This window comes from Bombus vancouverensis, chromosome 2 (genome assembly GCF_051014615.1).
Source record: "Bombus vancouverensis nearcticus chromosome 2, iyBomVanc1_principal, whole genome shotgun sequence".
Lineage (NCBI taxonomy): Eukaryota > Metazoa > Arthropoda > Insecta > Hymenoptera > Apidae > Bombus > Bombus vancouverensis.
This window is the reverse complement of record NC_134912.1, coordinates 14,642,265-14,662,604: the sequence shown is the minus strand read 5'-3', so window position 1 is coordinate 14,662,604 and position 20,340 is coordinate 14,642,265. Positions and strand designations below refer to the sequence as shown.

General features: G+C 31.5%; 3 protein-coding genes across 6 annotated transcripts; 2 read left to right on the top strand and 1 right to left on the bottom strand.

Annotated features, from left to right (window-relative positions):
* Positions 1–1,560: 1,560 nt before the first annotated feature.
* Positions 1,561–7,283, top strand: alka (glycine receptor subunit alpha alkaliphile). 4 transcript variants are annotated; one of them, XM_033345388.2, is made up of 9 exons: positions 1,561–1,674; positions 1,954–2,024; positions 2,614–2,713; positions 3,135–3,289; positions 3,864–4,019; positions 4,840–4,980; positions 5,076–5,305; positions 6,047–6,184; positions 6,685–7,283. In XM_033345388.2, the coding sequence occupies exons 1-9, from the start codon at positions 1,601–1,603 to the stop codon at positions 6,937–6,939; spliced, it is 1,320 nt and encodes a 439-aa protein (XP_033201279.1). In that variant the 5' UTR covers positions 1,561–1,600; the 3' UTR covers positions 6,940–7,283. The 4 variants fall into 4 exon arrangements, with proteins under 4 accessions (XP_033201279.1, XP_076483407.1, XP_076483408.1 ...); XM_076627293.1 differs by lacking the exon at positions 1,561–1,674 and adding an exon at positions 2,389–2,423; XM_076627292.1 differs by lacking the exon at positions 6,047–6,184.
* On the bottom strand, positions 7,158–11,504 carry LOC117163264 (periodic tryptophan protein 2 homolog). The gene is made up of 15 exons (XM_033345382.2): positions 11,356–11,504; positions 11,094–11,206; positions 10,907–11,001; positions 10,711–10,839; positions 10,335–10,605; positions 10,081–10,265; positions 9,757–9,994; positions 9,163–9,667; positions 8,658–8,995; positions 8,416–8,563; positions 8,158–8,323; positions 7,939–8,082; positions 7,795–7,869; positions 7,507–7,726; positions 7,158–7,448 (listed from the first exon to the last, which is right to left on the bottom strand). The coding sequence occupies exons 1-15, from the start codon at positions 11,371–11,373 to the stop codon at positions 7,307–7,309; spliced, it is 2,787 nt and encodes a 928-aa protein (XP_033201273.1). The 5' UTR covers positions 11,374–11,504; the 3' UTR covers positions 7,158–7,306.
* An 822-nt stretch (positions 11,505–12,326) lies between these two features.
* On the top strand, positions 12,327–18,304 carry Vha16 (vacuolar H+ ATP synthase 16 kDa proteolipid subunit). Its single transcript, XM_033345396.2, has 3 exons — positions 12,327–12,629; positions 14,721–14,910; positions 15,449–18,304. The coding sequence occupies exons 1-3, from the start codon at positions 12,545–12,547 to the stop codon at positions 15,651–15,653; spliced, it is 480 nt and encodes a 159-aa protein (XP_033201287.1). The 5' UTR covers positions 12,327–12,544; the 3' UTR covers positions 15,654–18,304.
* Positions 18,305–20,340: the final 2,036 nt, after the last annotated feature.

The following is a 20,340-nucleotide window of genomic DNA, read 5'->3' as shown; positions in this document are numbered from 1 at the left end:
TAGAGACGAAGTATATACAATGACACACGAAATAATTTACATATATAGATGCTTTATATAAATATATGTATTATATGTGTCATATGAAATATCATGAAATTTCATTAGCGCTGTAATTGAGATCTTACTATGTTGCTATGTTAAAGACTTGTCATGTTTATGATATTATTATGTATGTACCATTCATTCTATTATTCTTTTCTAGTTTTAATAGAACTTGTATACAAATCTGTTGAAACACCCTGTATGTATAAGAAGAAATAACGTGTGACAGCGCTTCTAGTACACGTCACTACAAGATTCACATCACATACATATGTAGAATTGTCACAATATCTCGCTTAAGCATGATCATACAAATCCGTCCTTTGATCTGACCTCCACTGTGTCTACATCTAGGCACGAACTTGTTCGAAAGCCATAGTGATAAATTCACGAAGGTAGATCTCGGATGATTACAACCTTTCATCTTTCCACCTTTATCTTTCTCCCTTTTTTTTTTTAACAGCGTTACAAAATAGTTTCGTAAAACAAATTTTCATATCAAAAAACAGTGGCGCTCAAGTCACTTGATAAATTTGGAAATCCATAAGTATCAATTGCTAAATTAAAATGAGATAAAGGAAAAATGAAGAAAAGATAAGATAAAAGAAAGTTGATACTGTGGTCGCCTATTTTCTTATGGAATTTTTTGCTCTTTTGTAAAAATCTTGCTTTTATATCAGTACAATGTCTAATCTAATCGTTATTGTATCAATACCTAAAGTCACAAAGAAGCTTTATATTAAGTTTTTAAGAAGCTCAACAAAAGGTGTTGTGACTATCACAAAATTTTTACTTAGAAAATAATTGACCTAAACTTAACTTAATCTAACAAAGTACATTATTGGCATCTTAAGCATCCATACTTTGTAAACACCCGATCGCTCATCTGGACAAATAGACGTTCCAAAAATCGAGATTTGCGGTAGCTAAAACCCGTTTTATTGGATTCCTCCACTCTTAAGCTTTTTACTAATATACCATACCTTACCTTACCTTACCTTAATACCTTGCCTTACCTACCATACCTTAATGAAAATTGTCCCAAATACATACTATAGTAGTGATCAATGAACTTATTCTCTTATTCCAGAATTTTTGTATAAAATAATGATAGAAAAGAATGAAGTAATTATAATCATTAATAAAAATATAATATATAATTACAGTTCTATAATCACAATTCTTTTTAGAATGACTTTCCGAATGAAGAATCTCAAGAGAATTCATATCTTTTTTTTATAAGAGAAAAGTTTCATTAAATAAAATAGATTATCCTGAAAAAATGGATCATGTTAATTCGATATTTTAGGAAGCAATTATTTAGGAACAATATCACTGCGTTTAACAACATGACGGTGACTGTATAACCTTTTTCGCAGGATCGTTGCGCAACTACAAAAAAAGGTAATAACTACTACATTGTACTGAAGATATTCGACAGCATTTGCAATTGAAATAGATTGCGTGTAACTGCCATTGTAATAGGTTAATTGGAACGCGTCGTAACTGGTAAGATGACTGATCAAAATGCATCGGCAGTTGTCGAAATCTTAGGATGAAGAACACGATCCTAACAGTACTTTTTTATTCATGTCTGAAACTTTTCGCGGAAGTGCGTTCTAGTGCAAGGTATTATAACTAAAAAAAGCCCATTGTCTCTCACTAAAATATTAATCAAAAAGTAATAAGTTTGCAACTTTCGAAATATATTTTGCTTCATCGTACTTGCAATTTAAAAATATTTCAAAGAAACTTTTCGTCACATACAATATTTTTTTCACGTTTACTAGTTTTCACATTTTGTATATTCTTTCGTATACCTTCTTCTGTATATTTTCCAAAATATTGTAAATATTTGTATAAATTCTTTTATAATTTTACCTTCTATCTTTTATCATTTTTTCATAGCTTTTTGACCGATGACGCGAAAAACACCACATTAAAATCGAGGATAGTTCTACCGGAGTATTACGTGAAAGGTTAGTCAACAATTCAATGAAATATCTTTTCCTTGAATAATATATATACAAAAATGCATTCCACATATGTGTATATATATATATATACAAATACTATACTATATATATATACAAACGAACTATTAGCTTATATCACGATTATACGTATACATAGTATTAGAATTGTAAATTTGTTTGAAAGTATCATGTGTACGTATAGTGAGTAGTGAAACTATTTGTATTCTGATGGTACTTATTTTGATATTTCCGTACTTATGTAATTGTAACATACACTGATTAAGTAGGCCTAAATATATGTTTCCTACTAACCTAAACGTACTTTTATGCAATTACAAAAATCTGGTGTCGTGGAAATGAAATGCAGACCTGAATCAAAGTACGTTTCATTGAAAGACATGGGTATGTGTGAATACTTTTTAGATATAATAGCCACTATCCAAGGTGTCCCATTTTGATTATTAAAGATCATATTTTTTGAAAAGTTATTTTGGTCACGCTAAATAGGGCACCTTGTATATGCGCGGTTTGTATGATTGTACGTGTAATTGTACGCTAATCAACATGGGTTAAATGCGAAAAAACAACGCAGAGATCAGGCCTCCATCGAAGCAAGGTTTTCCAGTGGTAGTGGACTTCAATATCTTTGTAGCTGATATCAATTCAATAAATGTAGAGGATATGGATTTCCGGTGAGTGGAGATGGTATATTAACGAGATCATGCTACTGATTGATATGCACGTGTTTTGCACGCTAAAGTATATTAAAAAATGTGCAAATAATATTTCGCTAGATAGATTCGACCTATTTTAATTGATTTCGTTTTACTAAATATAATTTACTATCATAGCACTAATAACTCTATACATATTACTTAGGTAGTAAGCTTTTTTGACTTGCGGTCCTTTTTTATAATAGACAAATTAAATAATAAATAACCATCCTTTACTCCTACATAATAAATATTTTTATGTTGGGAATATAATATTGTATAACACATATATTGAATAATTTCCAGTCGATATATTATCTATTTGTGTTTTACTATTTCAAATAATTACATGTTACGTATTCAACAGTTGCCACAGAAATAATAGAATTACATCAAATAGGGTAGACATGTTCGTTCGTCAGAGTTGGATCGAATCTCGACTTGATATGCCGGACGAGATTTTCGAGGAGGGCGATGATTACGTGACACTGCCTCCTGAATTCTTCGACAGTTTATGGCAGCCAGATCTTTACTTCTTAAACGCGAAAGTCTCTGGTAATTTTTGTCATAAATGCTATATATATGGATCATATAAGGACATGCGCAAATAATGTTAGATTAAAATTTCTAAAACGTTACTAACTGCACGTATAGACAATAACATTGCACTTCCAGTTCTATTACAAATGAAAGTTCACAATATTATAAAATTGAAAGGAATAAGACTGATATTTGATACAATGTAGCACAAGGATGATAAATGAACAACTATTTCCTATCTATATTGACTAAACTTTCTAATACTCTGTTGAAGTCTTTTATTAATCATTTATTATATCTTTCACTACTTATCTAATAATAAGTATTCATATTGTATCTGGCATTCGTCGAAAAACCGATAACGATCTACCTGATATGGATATTATACGCGTTAATGATCCGTAAAATTCTGAATAACCTTGAAGTAGCCTTGAAATGATCTTCAAGTAATCTAAATGTACTTTCATAATGACTTTAATATGTTTTTGTCCAAAACATGTTTGATCTTACAATAGTCTTGAGGTGACCATGAAACTTTGTAATAACTTTGAAGTATCTAATAATGAATTAAAATCATTTTCTTTTTCAGAAATTGCGGCGTTAAATCACAAATTCTCATCTGTTACGTTGTATAGAAACAAAACGGTCAAATATTCAGCACGGATGCATGCCATCATCGCCTGCCAAATGGAATTTCAACTCTACCCAATGGACATTCAAATATGCCCTATCTACATAGAAAGTTGTAAGTTCAATAACGGAACAAGACTTGCTAACAGGATATGTCACATTCCTGCATTTTTATTATTTTTTTCAATTAATCATTCTTCGCTTTAATCATACTTAGTTAGACTGTTCTTTTAATTGTAACGATAAAAATAAAAATTTACATGAATATCCGCGGTTTAATCATATTGCCGAAACATGTGGAAAATTGTTACTGGCAAGTTTCGTCATATCTCTAAAAATAACACAAATGATGTGAATGTGGATGAATAAATTTATTGGTACACCTTGTATGCAGCTTTAGACTGTAGAACGTCACAGAAGTCTTGCAGCAGTTAGCGATAGATCATTGTCGAAACAAATTATTGCAATTTATATTTAAAATTTCAATAGAGAATGGAACGGAATGGAATCGTTTAAGATCTAGTGCGTATATACACTGTTGAACTGTTGATGTAGAAACACCTGCTTCTTAATTCAATCTTCTTATTAATATGCCACGCTTCTTTATATTTATATTCATTACCAATTAATCCCTTAAAACTTTGTTTAATTTTATTATTTAAACGCGCATTGTTTAATTTCATTAATTTTATTTTATTATTTATTATTTGGTATCAACAAATAGTCAATTGTATAAGTTCATATTTAAATATTAAATTATTAAAATGAGAATGTTCAAATATTCAAATCTTAAATATTGAAACGACCTTGTAATCTCATACTGTGGGCTCTTGTAATATTCTAATCCATTTCTATCCGACCACCATCCATTTCTATAATCCCAAAACTCAACATATTCACTACTTTAACTTGGAAAACTGCATTACTCGCGATAGTTTCCTATCACAAACAGAAGTTAAGCTTAAGATGGGGATTGGGCGCAGTCACGGTGAACCCAGAACTGAAGCTTTTACAATATGATATCGGGAAGCCGCTGGTTGCTGAAGAAACTGTCGATTATATGCTCGAAAAAAGTGGTACGATTTTTGTTTCGATGTAGAACGATGATATCCAGACATATATATATGTATATATTTCATATTATATATTTCATATATATTATAATTTACAGGAAATTTTTCACGACTGGTAGTGTTCTTCCGATTCGAGAGGCAAATTGGTCATCATCTGATACAAACTTTCGCACCATCCACGTTGGTTGTGATGTTATCTTGGTTTAGCTTCTGGTTGGGCTTAGATGCGATCCCTGGTCGTGTGGCTCTTTTAGTAACCAGTATGCTGACCTTGGTTACTATGTTTACTGGTCTGAAAAGCGATATTCCGCCAGTTGCTTACGTGAAAGTAGGTTCCAATATAATTCAAAGAGTATTACTACTAATCGTTCAACCGTATAATTCTTCTTATTCCTTCTTTACACTTGTTCTCTTTTTTCTGGAGGGGGATACTTTATATTCATAGAAGCATACAAAAATTCTCATTGACCATCTCAGAAATAATGTTTTGTTTTACAAAGTACATTTCTGAGCTTGTCAGGATATGTTTAGGCGAACATGATAATAAGGACATTCTGTTCAGTCAGTCTTACTTGTAACTTGATTTCTAATGGAATTTTCATATCATTTGCGTCATTCATTAGTTCTTTGAACAATACCTAATACTTCTTCATTACATTTTTATTTGTAAATAGCACAGTGACGTTTTCTTTCCTTATCATCTTTGTTACGTAATAATGCTATACGGCAGAAATCTTTTGAAATTATCAAATGATAGCTATTGTATGAGATGGAGAAGTATGTATCGTTTTTGTATCAGACATTATCGGATATGAACTGATAACATGAATTCTATATCTTCGTCTGAATGGAACCGTTCCATTACGACACATTCTGTGTCTGAACACATAATCTAAACCGATCTTGGTACATATGATACCGAATATATATTAAACTATTTCAATGTTTATGTAAATTATTCTGATGTTAATACCTCTAGTTTTCTAGATAGCAAAATAATTCGAAGATTTATTAATATATCGAAACATTGACCGATAAACATTGTGGTAACGTATCTTTATGCGTTTAGGCACTAGATGTTTGGATGGCAGGCTGCATGATGTTTGTATTTGCTGCTCTCGGTGAATTCGTTGTTGTAAAAGTACTCGACTTGCAGTACCAGTTGGAATATGATCTACAATCGTCAATGTCCCGACATTATTCAACAGTTCGTATAGCAATTTTGACATTATTGTCATAAGTACAAGTTAGAGTACCAAAATTTTTCAATACTAAATGTAAATTAATTTATTATCCCTGTACGTTACTATATCATTTAATTCTTGTTCTATCTGCTTATCTCTATACCATTGTATATTATTAATACGCCATTACATTAACATTAAATAATATATCTCTAACTATTTCTCGAAACCTAAATATTTTTAATATTTACCCAATTTTATATTGCATTAAGTCCCGACCTTGCTTAGATCCTTAGTTATTTAACACCTTATATAGATGCGTGTGTTTTGCAAGGTCAATACTATTAATCAATCAAAGAAGTCTGCGGATTAATGGTTAACAAGAGATTCAATAAATGCGTCAAGTAATACGTTAAATAAAATACAGCAAAACAAAACGTAAAACATTAGAAAATTTGTATTGGATAACTAATAATAAAAGCATACAAAATTATATATCTAATAAGTTCCGCATTATTTTTAGCGTATAGTTGCCATGGAAAAGGGTCAAAGTATTTGGGATTATGACTCAACATATATACCAAAAGCAAGAAATAAAAGAGCTGGTAGCAAACATCTTCTACAAAATGCCTGGCTAGATACTGAATATCCAATGATACGTGTATGCAAAACACGGTCACAAAAAATTGACAATTACAGCAGAATAGGTTTTCCTATACTATTTATGCTGTTCGTCATTTTGTATTGGCCGATACTCTTACTTAAGAAGGCAACGTAATGCTATAGATACATAATATAATTAAATAAAAATCTATAAATTATTATTAGCGAAATTATCACGTATTGCATAGTTTTTCATAATTATAATACCTTAGGGCTGGAAACGACTATATAGATATACTGTACTAGAAATGTATGAAAGTAAATAGGTCTGATGTATTTTTTAAATACATGTTATTTCTTAAATTGAAATATACATTTAATAAAAATAACAAATAAGATACTAGATGAATTTATTTAAGATTACTATAAAACTTATAAATAAGCTGTACACGTGTATGAAATAGTTCTATGATTGTATTCGTGAAATATTTATGTGAATAGTAATCTATTTCTTTATTATTCAGTCTTATCATTAAGACGTTTTAATCAATTTCAATTTCTTCCACCGAAGACTTTCCAGATTCCTCATCAGTTTCCATTAAATTGTCATTGGAAACAGCTTTTTTGGCTTTATAAGCACCAACTTTTTTCAAATAACTCATTGTATACTGATTGAAATCACACCTGTAAAAAGAATATTAATATTTTTAAACAATAATACGTATAAAAATTATATACTAACAGTTTACTCAAATCATCGTATTTCTTTTGCATATTTTTCTGCAACATTAGCAATATCGGCATTTGAAGAGCCGTATCTATTCTTGGTCCGTGACTAGTCAATATAATTTCTATCCAAAGAAGATAAAAATGTATATGCCTAGTAAATTCCAATTCCGATGCTATGAATTTTAAAACCTTCTCGACATAGATATTGGATAAAACCATTACTGTTAAATCAACTGAAATCAGAGATATAATAAGTATATTGGATGGCTAATATTACATTAATAAACTATTATTAACTTACTATCTGAGCACGGAATATTTTCTATAACGCATTGTATTAATAATTTTTCATTCAGCTTCAGAGCCATCATTAATGCTGAAAATTTCGTTTATTAGTGCATTTTTATTTATTCTAAAGAAATTAAGTTATATATAAATTCCAAACCTTTTGCGTACTCCATTTGACTCAAAGCTTTTTTCACAGCTTCTGGTGTAATTCCTAATTCCAATTCAAATGGATCAAATACCAATCCAGCATCTAACGAATATAATAATAATCCTTCCGTCGTTGCCGCAGCCCACGCCTGTCCTATATGTAAATACTGGTTTGTTATTAAAATTACGTCATAATAATATTCGGTATAAATTAGAAAATAAATTCAACCTGTTGGAGAAAACTGTAAACTATATACTCTAACTTCTGGTTTTGTATTTCTGCTCGCCATATCTCCACTTCTGACGCCTGGTAATTGTAAATTTACATTTCCTCTTCGTTTTTCCACTAATGCCATGTTTCCAAATTCTGTTAACTTTCGTTTATTTATGAAATCCTATGTAAAAATAAATTTTTATTAGAAAAATATTCCCTCCCAGAAAATAGTAAAAATATTATAATTTAAATTTGACATAAAAAGTTACTTACGTCAACTCCATCCAGTGATCTATTCTGTGTTACAACAAACTTTTTTATAAGTATAAATTCTTGTACATTATAAATGCATATATTTTTAGAATGCCCCCCAGCTAATATGCACGTACCATCAGCTGAATAACAAAGAACAGTAAACGCTCTAAAAATTTGATTTAATTAAGGTAATTTTAATTGTACCCAAATTACTTTTATTTCATTATGTATGGTATGTTCATACTTTTAAAAATACGTACTTGCCCTTAAGACTTTGCTTAGCTGTAATAAGATCAGTATCACACCTTCCACTGCCTAGATCATTTCTTCCTTCAATACTACCAATTTGTACCGCTGTTCTACAATTGAAAAATGAAATTTGCCCATCCAAAGTGGCAACTGCTACTTCTTCACCGTTTGGTTTGTATGTAACATATAAACCATCAGCAGTTAACTGTATCGTTTCATGTAAAGAACCACTTTCAATCGCATTCCATATTTTCAGTGTTTTGTCCCAAGATACGGATACTAATTCCGTGCTTGTAACACTTGGATTAAATGCCAAACTGGCGATTGGACCTTCATGTCCACTTAATATCTAGAATATAAAATACACAATAACACTTTAGCAAAAATTCTACAAATTTTCGAAACGTTAATACGTTGAAGATTGACCTTATATAAATCCTTCTTAATTTTATTTAACTGAACTTAAATCGCTAATTCTCAATGTGTGCAATTTTAAGATATTTTCCAGAAATATACCTCCAAAAGTTTTCCCAGTTTGACACTCCACAAATAAATTTCAAAAAAGTCTTGGCCTCCAGCTGCAAGAAACTCATCACTTGAATCTAAAGCAACGCAGGAAAACTGTACGGGTCGCGGAGAGGTAAGAGTTCGAAAATTTCTGTACCTCGCTAAATCATATGCTCTAACAGTTCCGTCAAGCGATGCGGAAACAATAAATTTTCTATTATGACTAAATATCACTCCTCTTATCGTAGATGTATGTTCTTGAAATGTAATAGAACAAAATCCATTCATAGTGTTCCATAATTTAACTTTCCCGTCATCACCTCCGGTAATAATGTATTGGCCATCAGGACTGTATGCCAAACAGTTTATATTATTACTGTGGCTTTGTTGCTTCATGGCATAAGTTTCACTTTGCCATTCCCATACTAATAATTGACCAGCTGCAGAACATCCTAAGGCTATCCAGTCACCAGTTGAATTTATGGCAATCGATGTAATATATTGGTCTGATATACTGAAAAATGAAGATTATTAAAAATAAATTACATTAATGTTAAAAAAATATAAATACTATATTAAATAATATAACTAATTAAACAATACCTTAGAGAATGTATCATATTTACATCAGGCATTTCGTATAAATAAAATGCACCAATATTGAATCCTACTACTAGGATATTAGTCTCTTGATGATATGCAGCTGTAGTTAATATTATTTTTACTTTCTTTTGGCTTTGAACTACATTAGCTAGATAATGACGACCCAATTTAGTATAACGTAATTGTTTGGTTTTTGTTTCATTTTCAGAACCTTCTACAATTGGTTCAGTTAAATCTCCTGTAAAACATAATCTGTATTACATATCTTATGTCCTTCTTTAATTTATTTGTATATTAAATACAAAATTATAAAAGAAAAATTACCTGATTTCAATAAATTGCGTTCATGAGCTTTAACCTGTTTGTCTGTTTTCTCTATAGCTTTTTCAATATTAACATCATCTTCTTCATCACTATCTGTTTTCTTGTCTCTTTTAATTGGAGGTACGTTGGATGGCATTAAATCTTCTGGATCAATTGTACACTCCCAAATACACAATTGTCCATTTCTTTATAATATATTTATATTATATTATATAATGAAATGTTTCCATGAGAATTATATTCTAAATACATACCTGCTAATTGTAATTAAATCATAATTCCTTTTTTCAAAAAAGCATGCTACAATTTCATCAGTATGGCCACCAAGATTAATATATCTGAAGTTTTCATATTTTTCTAAACTGTAAATTTTTGTAGCCATATCTTTAGAACCAACAGCTAATAACTTTGAATCATAAGACCAATTAATAAAAGTTGTGGTATCCGCAGCTGCATGAAATACATGTTCCATAATAAATGGATTATATTCAGCTGTTTGCAAACCAGGTGCATTAAAAACAAATACTGAAAAATAATTGTCATTAATATAATTTTTTAATCAATTTTAATGAATAAATAAAATTAATTATATGTACATGATATATATTACATATCATATGAAAGACATACCATTATTTTGTTTACACACTGCAAAATGTTTACCATCTGGAGAAAATTTTACACATCTTACTGGTTGATGAAATCTATATTTATGTATTACCATTTTACTAACCATGGTAATTATATGAGCATCACCCACTATTAGAAAAATTTTCAAATAAAGTTATACTGGAATTTTAAGACATATAATATGATATAATTGTACCTTCGTTAATTGCAATTAGTAATACCCCATTGGGTGATAAATCTATGCTTCTATAATTAAATCGACTCTCCACAGGTAATGTTTGAGACTTATTACTGAAAATAATTTTCATAAAATTATTTCATTTATTATTAGATTAGGAATCATAATTATTCGAGTGAAATACTTGAATAAATATTATACTTGCTTTTTTAAGTCATATATCGTTATCCGATTTCCCACTGGGCTAATAACCGAAGATCCATCTCGAGAAAATATTAAATTTCCTTTACTATAAACTGCGCCCAGCAGATTACTGAACTATAAAAAATATTTATAATAAGTATAAAACTACATACAATATTGAAATATAGTACATAACAAGGTTACTAACGAGGTTAGGAACAGTACAGATTTCAGTATCCATTACAAAGTTATTATTTCATAAATCACAAATACATTCTTCTTACCTTATATGCAAACTTCATGGTGTTTTAATGTATAAATATACAATTTTTATTACAAATATATTTCAAAATCATAGAACACGTTTAACATCATATTCGTTCGACATCTTATTTGAATCGTGCTTCGTCCATATTATATTGCAACTTCCGCTGTAGCACAACTTCCGCTCGGTGAATCGAATCACGTGTTAAAATTAAGGTGTTGGCTCAACATTTCAGTAACTTCCTATTAAATATTATAACTAATTATAAGTGTAATGATAAAAGCGTTAAATTATTGTTTTTATGTATTTCACGTTCCAACGCATGCATATCCAGAAGGATACTGCAAAATACATCATAAGAACTTCTTACAATTCATATGAATTTTACACGAACCGATTTCACGCCTATAATACAAATTTAAACTGAAAATTTCATTTAAAAAATCAAACATGTATTTTCATGAAACGAATGAAACGAAAATAAGCGCCTACGATAGCAAAATGCGTGCATCAAATTGCACGTGTAAATATAAATCTTTAACTATTCCATCGATATATTAATCAAAAGAATATTTAAATTTTATACAATAACCACCTAACTTGAAAAATCATTGTAACTTTAACTAACATTTCCAAAATGAAATTACAAATGTATACATCTCTGTTTAAACGTAGTCACGTGTCTGCGTACATTTTAGTAAAATAACCTCAAAATGCATGATAAATGTTGTAAGGGTAAGTCGGACGGATAAATGAGATTTCGAAAGCAATATTCATTGTATTTCTAGATGAAAGTATATTATAGAAATTAGCATAAGAGATAAATAAGTAAAGGAAACGTATGTCACGCGGTCCGAAAAGCAAAAGCTTGCGCAGTGGAGGTGCGCAGTGGTTCTGTACAGAGCGTATAGCACGGCTGACGTCAGATATAAAAGATGAAAGACGCGACTGGATTCGCTTGGAACGGTGTAGTCCGCAGTCGCGAACCAATAGGAAGGGAATAGACATTACCGAGTTTCGGCAGGCTCTTCTTCTCTCACTCGTCACTCGTCACATGACCCGCACTCCTGTACGGTAGGCCATATTTGACAGTGGCACTAGTTTAGCGAAGTGAGTGCGTGAAGATCGCTCTTCATCCCACGTTCGCGTTTTCGACAACCTGTAAATACTCGTGATCGATTTGACCTACGAGTCTTAAACGCATCAAAATGAGCAGTGAATATTCAGAAGGATCTCCTGTTTATGCTCCCTTTTTCGGAGTAATGGGTGCCGCCTCAGCCATTATATTTTCTGGTGAGTTTCAGTTGTTTGAAATTGCTCTAGAGACACTTGATTTGAAGAGAGCGCGAACTTAATAATTTATGTTCTATATGACAAAGTATATGACACAATTATAGATGAGAGAGTAGCTCAATAAATGTGCTCTTAACATTGGCAGTTCTTACCGTACGCACGCCATTTTCTTTGTTACAAACTGCATAAAGTATGGAAAAACAGAATATATCACGATGGATTAACAAATTTTTATTATGTAGTTGTAACAGCCCTCTAGGGAATATCTAATTTCGTTAATCGTTCACGATATGACTCATCTTATTCTTCAGTCATTACCGATAAAAAACTAGATTCGTAGAACAATCAATGAGAATGAACGTCTATTTCCACTATCTCGTGAATATATTTTGATACCGTGTCAAATCTGTCATCCGGTAATATATAATATTAGTCTGCGATACAGGTGCCTTCTAATCTGAATTACACGCCGAACATGTCAAGGATAGAGATTCAATTTTGAAGCGCCATTTTTCTAGGCACGTAGATCTAGGATTTCGTAATGTTCCGTAAATGCAGTCCAACAAGCTTAATTTTACATTACGAGAGAAACATTCGTGCGCCGCGTTTGGACGACCGGGGGATATTGGCTGTATTATTTCGTAATGGTGACCTCGTTGGATACTTTTTGAATAAAAGTCTGTATGAATTGAGTTGACGGGTATGGAAGGCAACTAATACAGAGGATTTACGGGGATCGATGGAAGATTCCACCAGATGCAACTATCGATATCATTATCTATCGATTTAGGTTTTAAATTTGGATAAAACATTTTTTCGATAATCTCTTATAATGGAGAAAGGAGAGAGGAAGGCAAAGCATGTTCAAGCGCGCAAACTTAAACTTTGAAGCGTCGTCGGTGGGTCCCTATCAAGGAAATCAATACGAATCCCTTTTACCGTGTGCGCCAGTCTTGAATGGACGGCAACACATGAGAAAAGCTTGACCTACGAATCAGAACCACGAGGAGCTTCGAATGTATGAAAAATCCTGATCTTCGTTCAAACAGAATTATCCCACTTGTCCAGAATACTCTAACATCTCTATGTTTTCATTCTTCCTTTATTATATCTATATACGAGCTACTCATAGAAGCTAAACTGATCAACTCTATCGAGGTTAATTTTTTGGTTTTAAGCAAGTTAAACGACAATCATCTATGTCACCATAATAATTAATTATACTAATGTTAAGAAATTTTCAAAGACTGAAGTTGGTCGGTTTGAATTGTCAACGACTTATATAGTTGCATATGTGTGCGTGTGTGTAATAAATTTTCTCTGGACGCTGCTCTCTTCTATTGCTGAAATCAAAAATTGTTTTTGCTAATCAAATCATGAAAATTGAAAGGAAGAAAAGAGATTTTCTGGTTGTGCCACGCCCCCTATTCACGAGATGGGACTTACATGATTATCATGTGACTGCCAACGTGAGAATCATGTGACGATTTCCAGTCACAGCGGAATAATTTGACGACTATTACCTGAGATTTCTCTCTTTCTTTTTTTCTTTTTACCAATGTAAAACCCCAAAATTTTGAGAGACATGTCGACAAAAATAGCTACAGTATCGAATAATGCCATAGAAATGGGTCCGTGACCTTCTCATTAGAGATCAATATTAAACGAGATCGATAGCTCTCGATGGCTAGGAAATATCGTCGACACATCACAGAGATCTGTCAAAGTTTTTATTATGTATTTTGTTGCACGATTATTAAAAGAAAGATATTCAAATAACCGCATGTTATAATATTAATTCCAATCGTTTTATATTCATTCGTTGTTTTTCGATAATTCTTATCTCATATCACATTCGATACATAGATATGTATAAATATCTATCAAAGTATAAAATGCTTTACTTATACTATGGATAAAACCTTCTATACTATGTCTGAGTAACCATGCTTTACTATTTTAATAAATATTATATTGAAACGTATGTATTGTATAATCATAGAATCTTGTATTTAATTGTAATATAAATCTTTAATTGATAAATGCAATTAAAAGTTACTTATTTTTATATGATATCTATTTTACTTCCAGCTCTAGGAGCAGCATATGGCACAGCAAAGTCAGGTACAGGAATTGCAGCCATGTCTGTTATGAGGCCAGAACTTATCATGAAATCTATCATTCCTGTTGTTATGGCTGGTATCATTGCCATTTATGGCCTTGTAGTAGCTGTTCTCATTGCTGGTGGTCTAGAAGAACCTAGTAAATACAGTCTGTACAAGTATGTTATACAAGTTACTTAATTATTCAAATATCCTATAAAATAGTTTAGGTCAATAGTAATGTAACAATTCTATATAATAGGAAACAGATTTATATTTATTCTTTATGTATTTTAGTACTGTAAGTATTATATTTAAAGCATAGATTCATATTATATTGAGGTTTAATTTGATGTTTTGGTTCTTTTGATATATTTGATAAAAAGTATTGTAGTTATCTAAATATTGTGTTGTAGCTATTAAAAGAAATAATTTTTGAACAAAATTAAATACAATTTGATTATGTTACAAGCAGTATTCTAGTTTATTTTCTATGTATTAAGAAATACCTAGGTAGATTGTTACAGACCATAATCTACATGAATTAATTGCTCTAGAAGTCTTAGCAATGCTTCTCTATACATATTCTTACTTAATCAGTTTGGGGCTTACCTAGTTTTAATTCTTTTTGCTTTACTAAATGTTAGTAGTTTCATTTGTAATCAATCACTTTTCTCTTCCATAGTTAACAAGAGATTTTTTTGGTCTTTTTACTAGGGGTTTTGTTCATCTGGGTGCTGGCTTAGCCGTAGGTTTTTCTGGTCTAGCTGCTGGATTTGCCATTGGTATTGTTGGTGATGCAGGTGTAAGAGGTACCGCACAACAACCTCGCCTGTTTGTTGGTATGATCTTGATTCTAATCTTCGCAGAAGTATTGGGTCTCTACGGTCTCATCGTTGCCATCTACTTGTACGCCAAGTAAAATGATTTTAGTAGCAGGAATGCAAGACTCGTCGCCTGCAACCAACAGCGCTCCCCGACTATTAAAATATTACGACTTGTTTCGACATTTTACTTAAACACATTTTTTCCATACATACTCACATCGACTCATCTAAGCATCCTTCTGTAATACTGTATTCAAGTTGATATATTAGAGTCCAAGCATTTAATAAGTACATATTCATTATATAAATAACATAATTGTTGAAAAATGCTGCAAGCAAGTAACAAGAGTGCTGAAAATCTAATTAATTGATTAAATATTTTGAATTGAAAAAACAAATAATTCAGTCTTGCAGGAAGAGGATGTATGTACAGAAGATACGAAAAGCAACAGGCGACAGGGAGTTACACTGAGGAAAGACCCCAAATATCCCATGTCGAACATTTCTCTTTCACTGTATAGTAATCATTTGTAGTGTAGTTTGACATTGAATTATCAATTAAGATAATCGGCTCTACTGAGTGTATAAAGGAAAAAACTGTTAATGATAAAAGAATATTTAGCACAATTACATATATTAAACGCGATTGAAGTGGCAGTATACAGATTGCAGATGAACGTCTTTTACGACAAACGTCTACATAAAATTATAATATTTAAATCAGAAAGTGGGAAAAAAAATGCAAGATTGCATGTAAGAAACAGCATAATATGCAATGGTTGTACAAACTATATCTTGAACAAAAAAAAGGAAAGAACGTAGATATTGTACAATCGAAATTATAAGACACAAAGTATAGTATGTGGGATGAAATTTTAGAGAGGAAAATGAAATGAATGTGAGTAGAAAATGGACAGATACATGATAGTATTAAGTCAATTCAGAGACTGCTGGACGTATTAGGAATTTGCACTTATTATGGTTTTGAATAATTCTGGGTGACTGCATAGGCCAGCAGTAATTCCCCTCTTTTAGCTGTAAACATACTTATTTCACGTTTCATTAGAAATATATATACATATATATATATAAGTTAATGAAGTGAAAGGTATGTTAAGACATCACAAAAAAAAAAGATTCCATACGTTCCAGCAGATGTATGACTACCTAAGAAAGGGGTTACGAGATAATAATGATGAAAAAAATCATTTGTACATTCCATACTAAGTTCGTTTTGTGCAGGCGAGCGGGCGCTTGTAATGGCGCGACAAATGTAGATTTTTTGGGAAAGAAAAAAAGGACAAATTATACGTTCGATACTTCACATTATCTTTCGTGACAATGTTTTTAAATAAATATATTTATGGGGTTGAAAAACGGTGCAAACGAAACTTTTTTCGGAGGTTCATTGTTATAGGAGCTGACGGTGAACTCTGATATATGTGTTATGGCCTTTTAATCGGCCACCATCTCTCCCCGTAATAAATATATCGTGTCACGGTCGAGGACAAGAATTCTTTGCGCCCGCTTGCCAAATTTTATTGACTGCGCAGTATTTTCTATCTAAAAAACAACAAAGCTCAACATGTAGGCGCATTTCCGGGAGAGAAATAAACATATAAAACACTAAACATTTCAAAACCATTTCAGTTTACGATAATAGCGCATGAAACCAAAAAGATGCGAATCCCATTTCTTCGAATTTATCTGATCGGAAAAAGAAGAAAAAAAGAAACAAATGCACGAGTAATAGGAGAAAAAAATTTTAGCTTTGAGATATCCTTTTATTATTGATTGATTCTCGCTTGAAAATATACCTATATTAAATTGCATTGCTAATAACAGTTTTTTGAACAAATAGGCATTAGAAATTCTATTGCTTTCTTTTTTTTTCAAATTCTTAACAACGATGATAGAAAGAAACGGAGTAAAAATGGCGTAAAGGAAATGGAAGAAAAATTGAACATTTTTTGTGAATAATTCGTAACTAGCAGTATAACACAAGTGAAACGCAAATGCGAGCCGGGGAGCGGTGGTGGTGGCTTTCTGCAACGAGATAGAATGAAGGAAAGATAGAGTGATAGAGAGCGCAAGAGCGATCTTCACTTTAAACAAAACACAACTTTATATTCGAACAAAATGCAAAAAAGCACACGAATATATTACGCCAATTACCTCTGTTCCCCCTTCTTCCTGCCATCCTAAATATGTTTCCTATCTATCTAATAATGATAATTAAAAGAAAAAGAAAGAAACATCTGTTATCTAATCATAAATTGTTCCCGTGCAATGTATATATCACCCGCCATGCTTTACACAATACGATTAAAAAGAGTTTTTTAGGCTAGATTAGGTTGGGTATTAATTGTATACCAAAAAATCTTGTGTAGTTGAGAGCGAAAGTAAAAATTGATGTGCAAATAGGCGTGTATGTGTGTGTTGTGTGTGCGTGGTAAAGAAAGGAAGTCTGGTGAATGCTAGTGTATGTGAGGAAGAGTGAATGAAAAAGCCCAAAAAGTAAAGAAAGGGAAATAAATGAGAAAAGAGCACTGGCAGATGGAGGAAAGACACCGCTGTCACCGCCGCCGCCGCCCCTCATGTACTATCTTCCAGTGTTATATTAAAAATAGACTCATTGTTGAGCGCAAAAAAGTGATACTGATCAATAATAATTATTTATGTTATAATTCGTCCTCGATGTTACAGAAAAGAAAACCGTGTTTAATAAAAATTTAATTTGGACAAACAGTATCAGTACTCACTTGTGTATCATCGAAAATTTACCTAGCTGTATACATACACTATATTACTAGCGATAAGAGTAATTAAACGCATGATGACGATCCATTTTTTATCACTGCCATTCAATTTAAAGAACCATGCTTTCTATATTACATCACTGGTACCTAAATCGCGTCTCACTGCAACATTGTTCGATGTTTTACGTGTTCGAAGAAAAAGAAACAAAACCTAGAGAATGAGATAAAGAAAAATTTGTGTAAAAAAAGTAGCTGGAAAAAAGAAAGAAAAGTCAATACGATACAGAAGAAAGAATAGTTTTATTGATTTGTCAAAACGTTTTAGTTTTAACCTTTTTTAACGATCAAACGATATTTCATCGGATACTCAATCTTAACATACTTATTCCTCGCTTGTGAATATAAATGATTGTTTACGTAATGTATTCAGTAAACGTTGAAAATTGAATTAACATTGGACGAAAATTACTGTTAAAACTGCATGTGAAGGGAAATGCAAATTTGTTACGTAATCGAACTTGTTCTACAGATAGGAAATTTTATCTATGCGGTCACACACACATATATTCACATATCCCTAAAAACATGTACACACAACCATACATGCATACATACGTGCGCATATATATATATATACATGTGCTGCGTAGCCGAAGTAAAATCAGGTCGTACTCTAAAATAAATCGATACCCATCTTACTTTCATTTAAAATGGTACAACTATCACATTGTTAAGCAGTTTATCAGATAATATAATATAATTTGTTTGAGAAATGTTAGTTGACTTGTATCGAAAGTACATATAAAGCAAGTATTGCTTTAATGATCGATCCTTGCTAATGTAAATACCTTAAAAAAAATATATCAAGATAGAGTCTGTGATTAGTTCATCTTATATTATATTTCTCCGCGACGATTGTTCAGTTTTATTAAAGTCGTTAAAGTTGGATCATTGATGAGAGAGACCGCTCGTACGCGCGCAACAACAAAAATAAAAGAACAAATTATTATCGCACGCGTCATTTTTAAAACATATCCTATATTTGCATTGTGTTTCATTTGACAAAGTGTTTTGCATCGTGCCGTAGAACGCATACACATAATTTGGAAACGCTGGCACGCCAATTAGACTATGTATACATACATGACACATACTTGCCGTATAACGTTTAGCGACAAGTTATGTTCTTTTACAAAATGTAAACTGGATTATCGAATGTCCTCGACACGATAACGGGATTCGCGTAAGAAGGTAACATCTAGAAACGATACCTTTTTAGATAACATTGAAATCCGTTTTTGTTTCATCGATTTCGCGGCGAAAGTCTGTTGTAAAGGGATCAGTAAAAAACAAAGAATGAGCAAAATTTGTTAAAGGTAAGATTATAAAGTAACGTTGTACGAATGTACTCGATATAACTTTTTACAATATGATAAAAGCATTATATTTCGTTTATATATACTATATACTAATGGCAGTTGATAATATGTTACATCAGTTTAATGTAAATGTTATTAGCAATATAGATTTAAAAAATTGAAACGCTCGTAGAGAAAGAAAGAGAATTGCTGAAATACCGTCGCGTATTTAGAATTATAGTTAACTATAATTTGTTTATATGTATGCAGAGTTGTGTTTTCAAAAAAGGCTCTACACGTATACCAAATAAACACTGTTTATTAGAGCCAAACACGTGTAATGCTATATTGCATGCAGTAATAATATACACCGAACGCACTTTCTCTTGTATAATATCAAGTTTTTGTTATAGTTATTTATTTCAGTCGAAGTTTTTTTCTCGATAAATCTCAAAATCCCAGAAAATCATCACGTATCTCCATATATTTGTATTATTTGTTTTCATTATCGAATATATATAATATATGTATATATACCTCTAAATGTGCAGTATATAAATAGGAATATTGGTACGAGAAATGTTCTTTTTGAATCATTTTTGAGCGATTTTGCTTTACAAGTCCAACAGTGCTATTTTGTATATTAAAATGTTGACAATTCGACG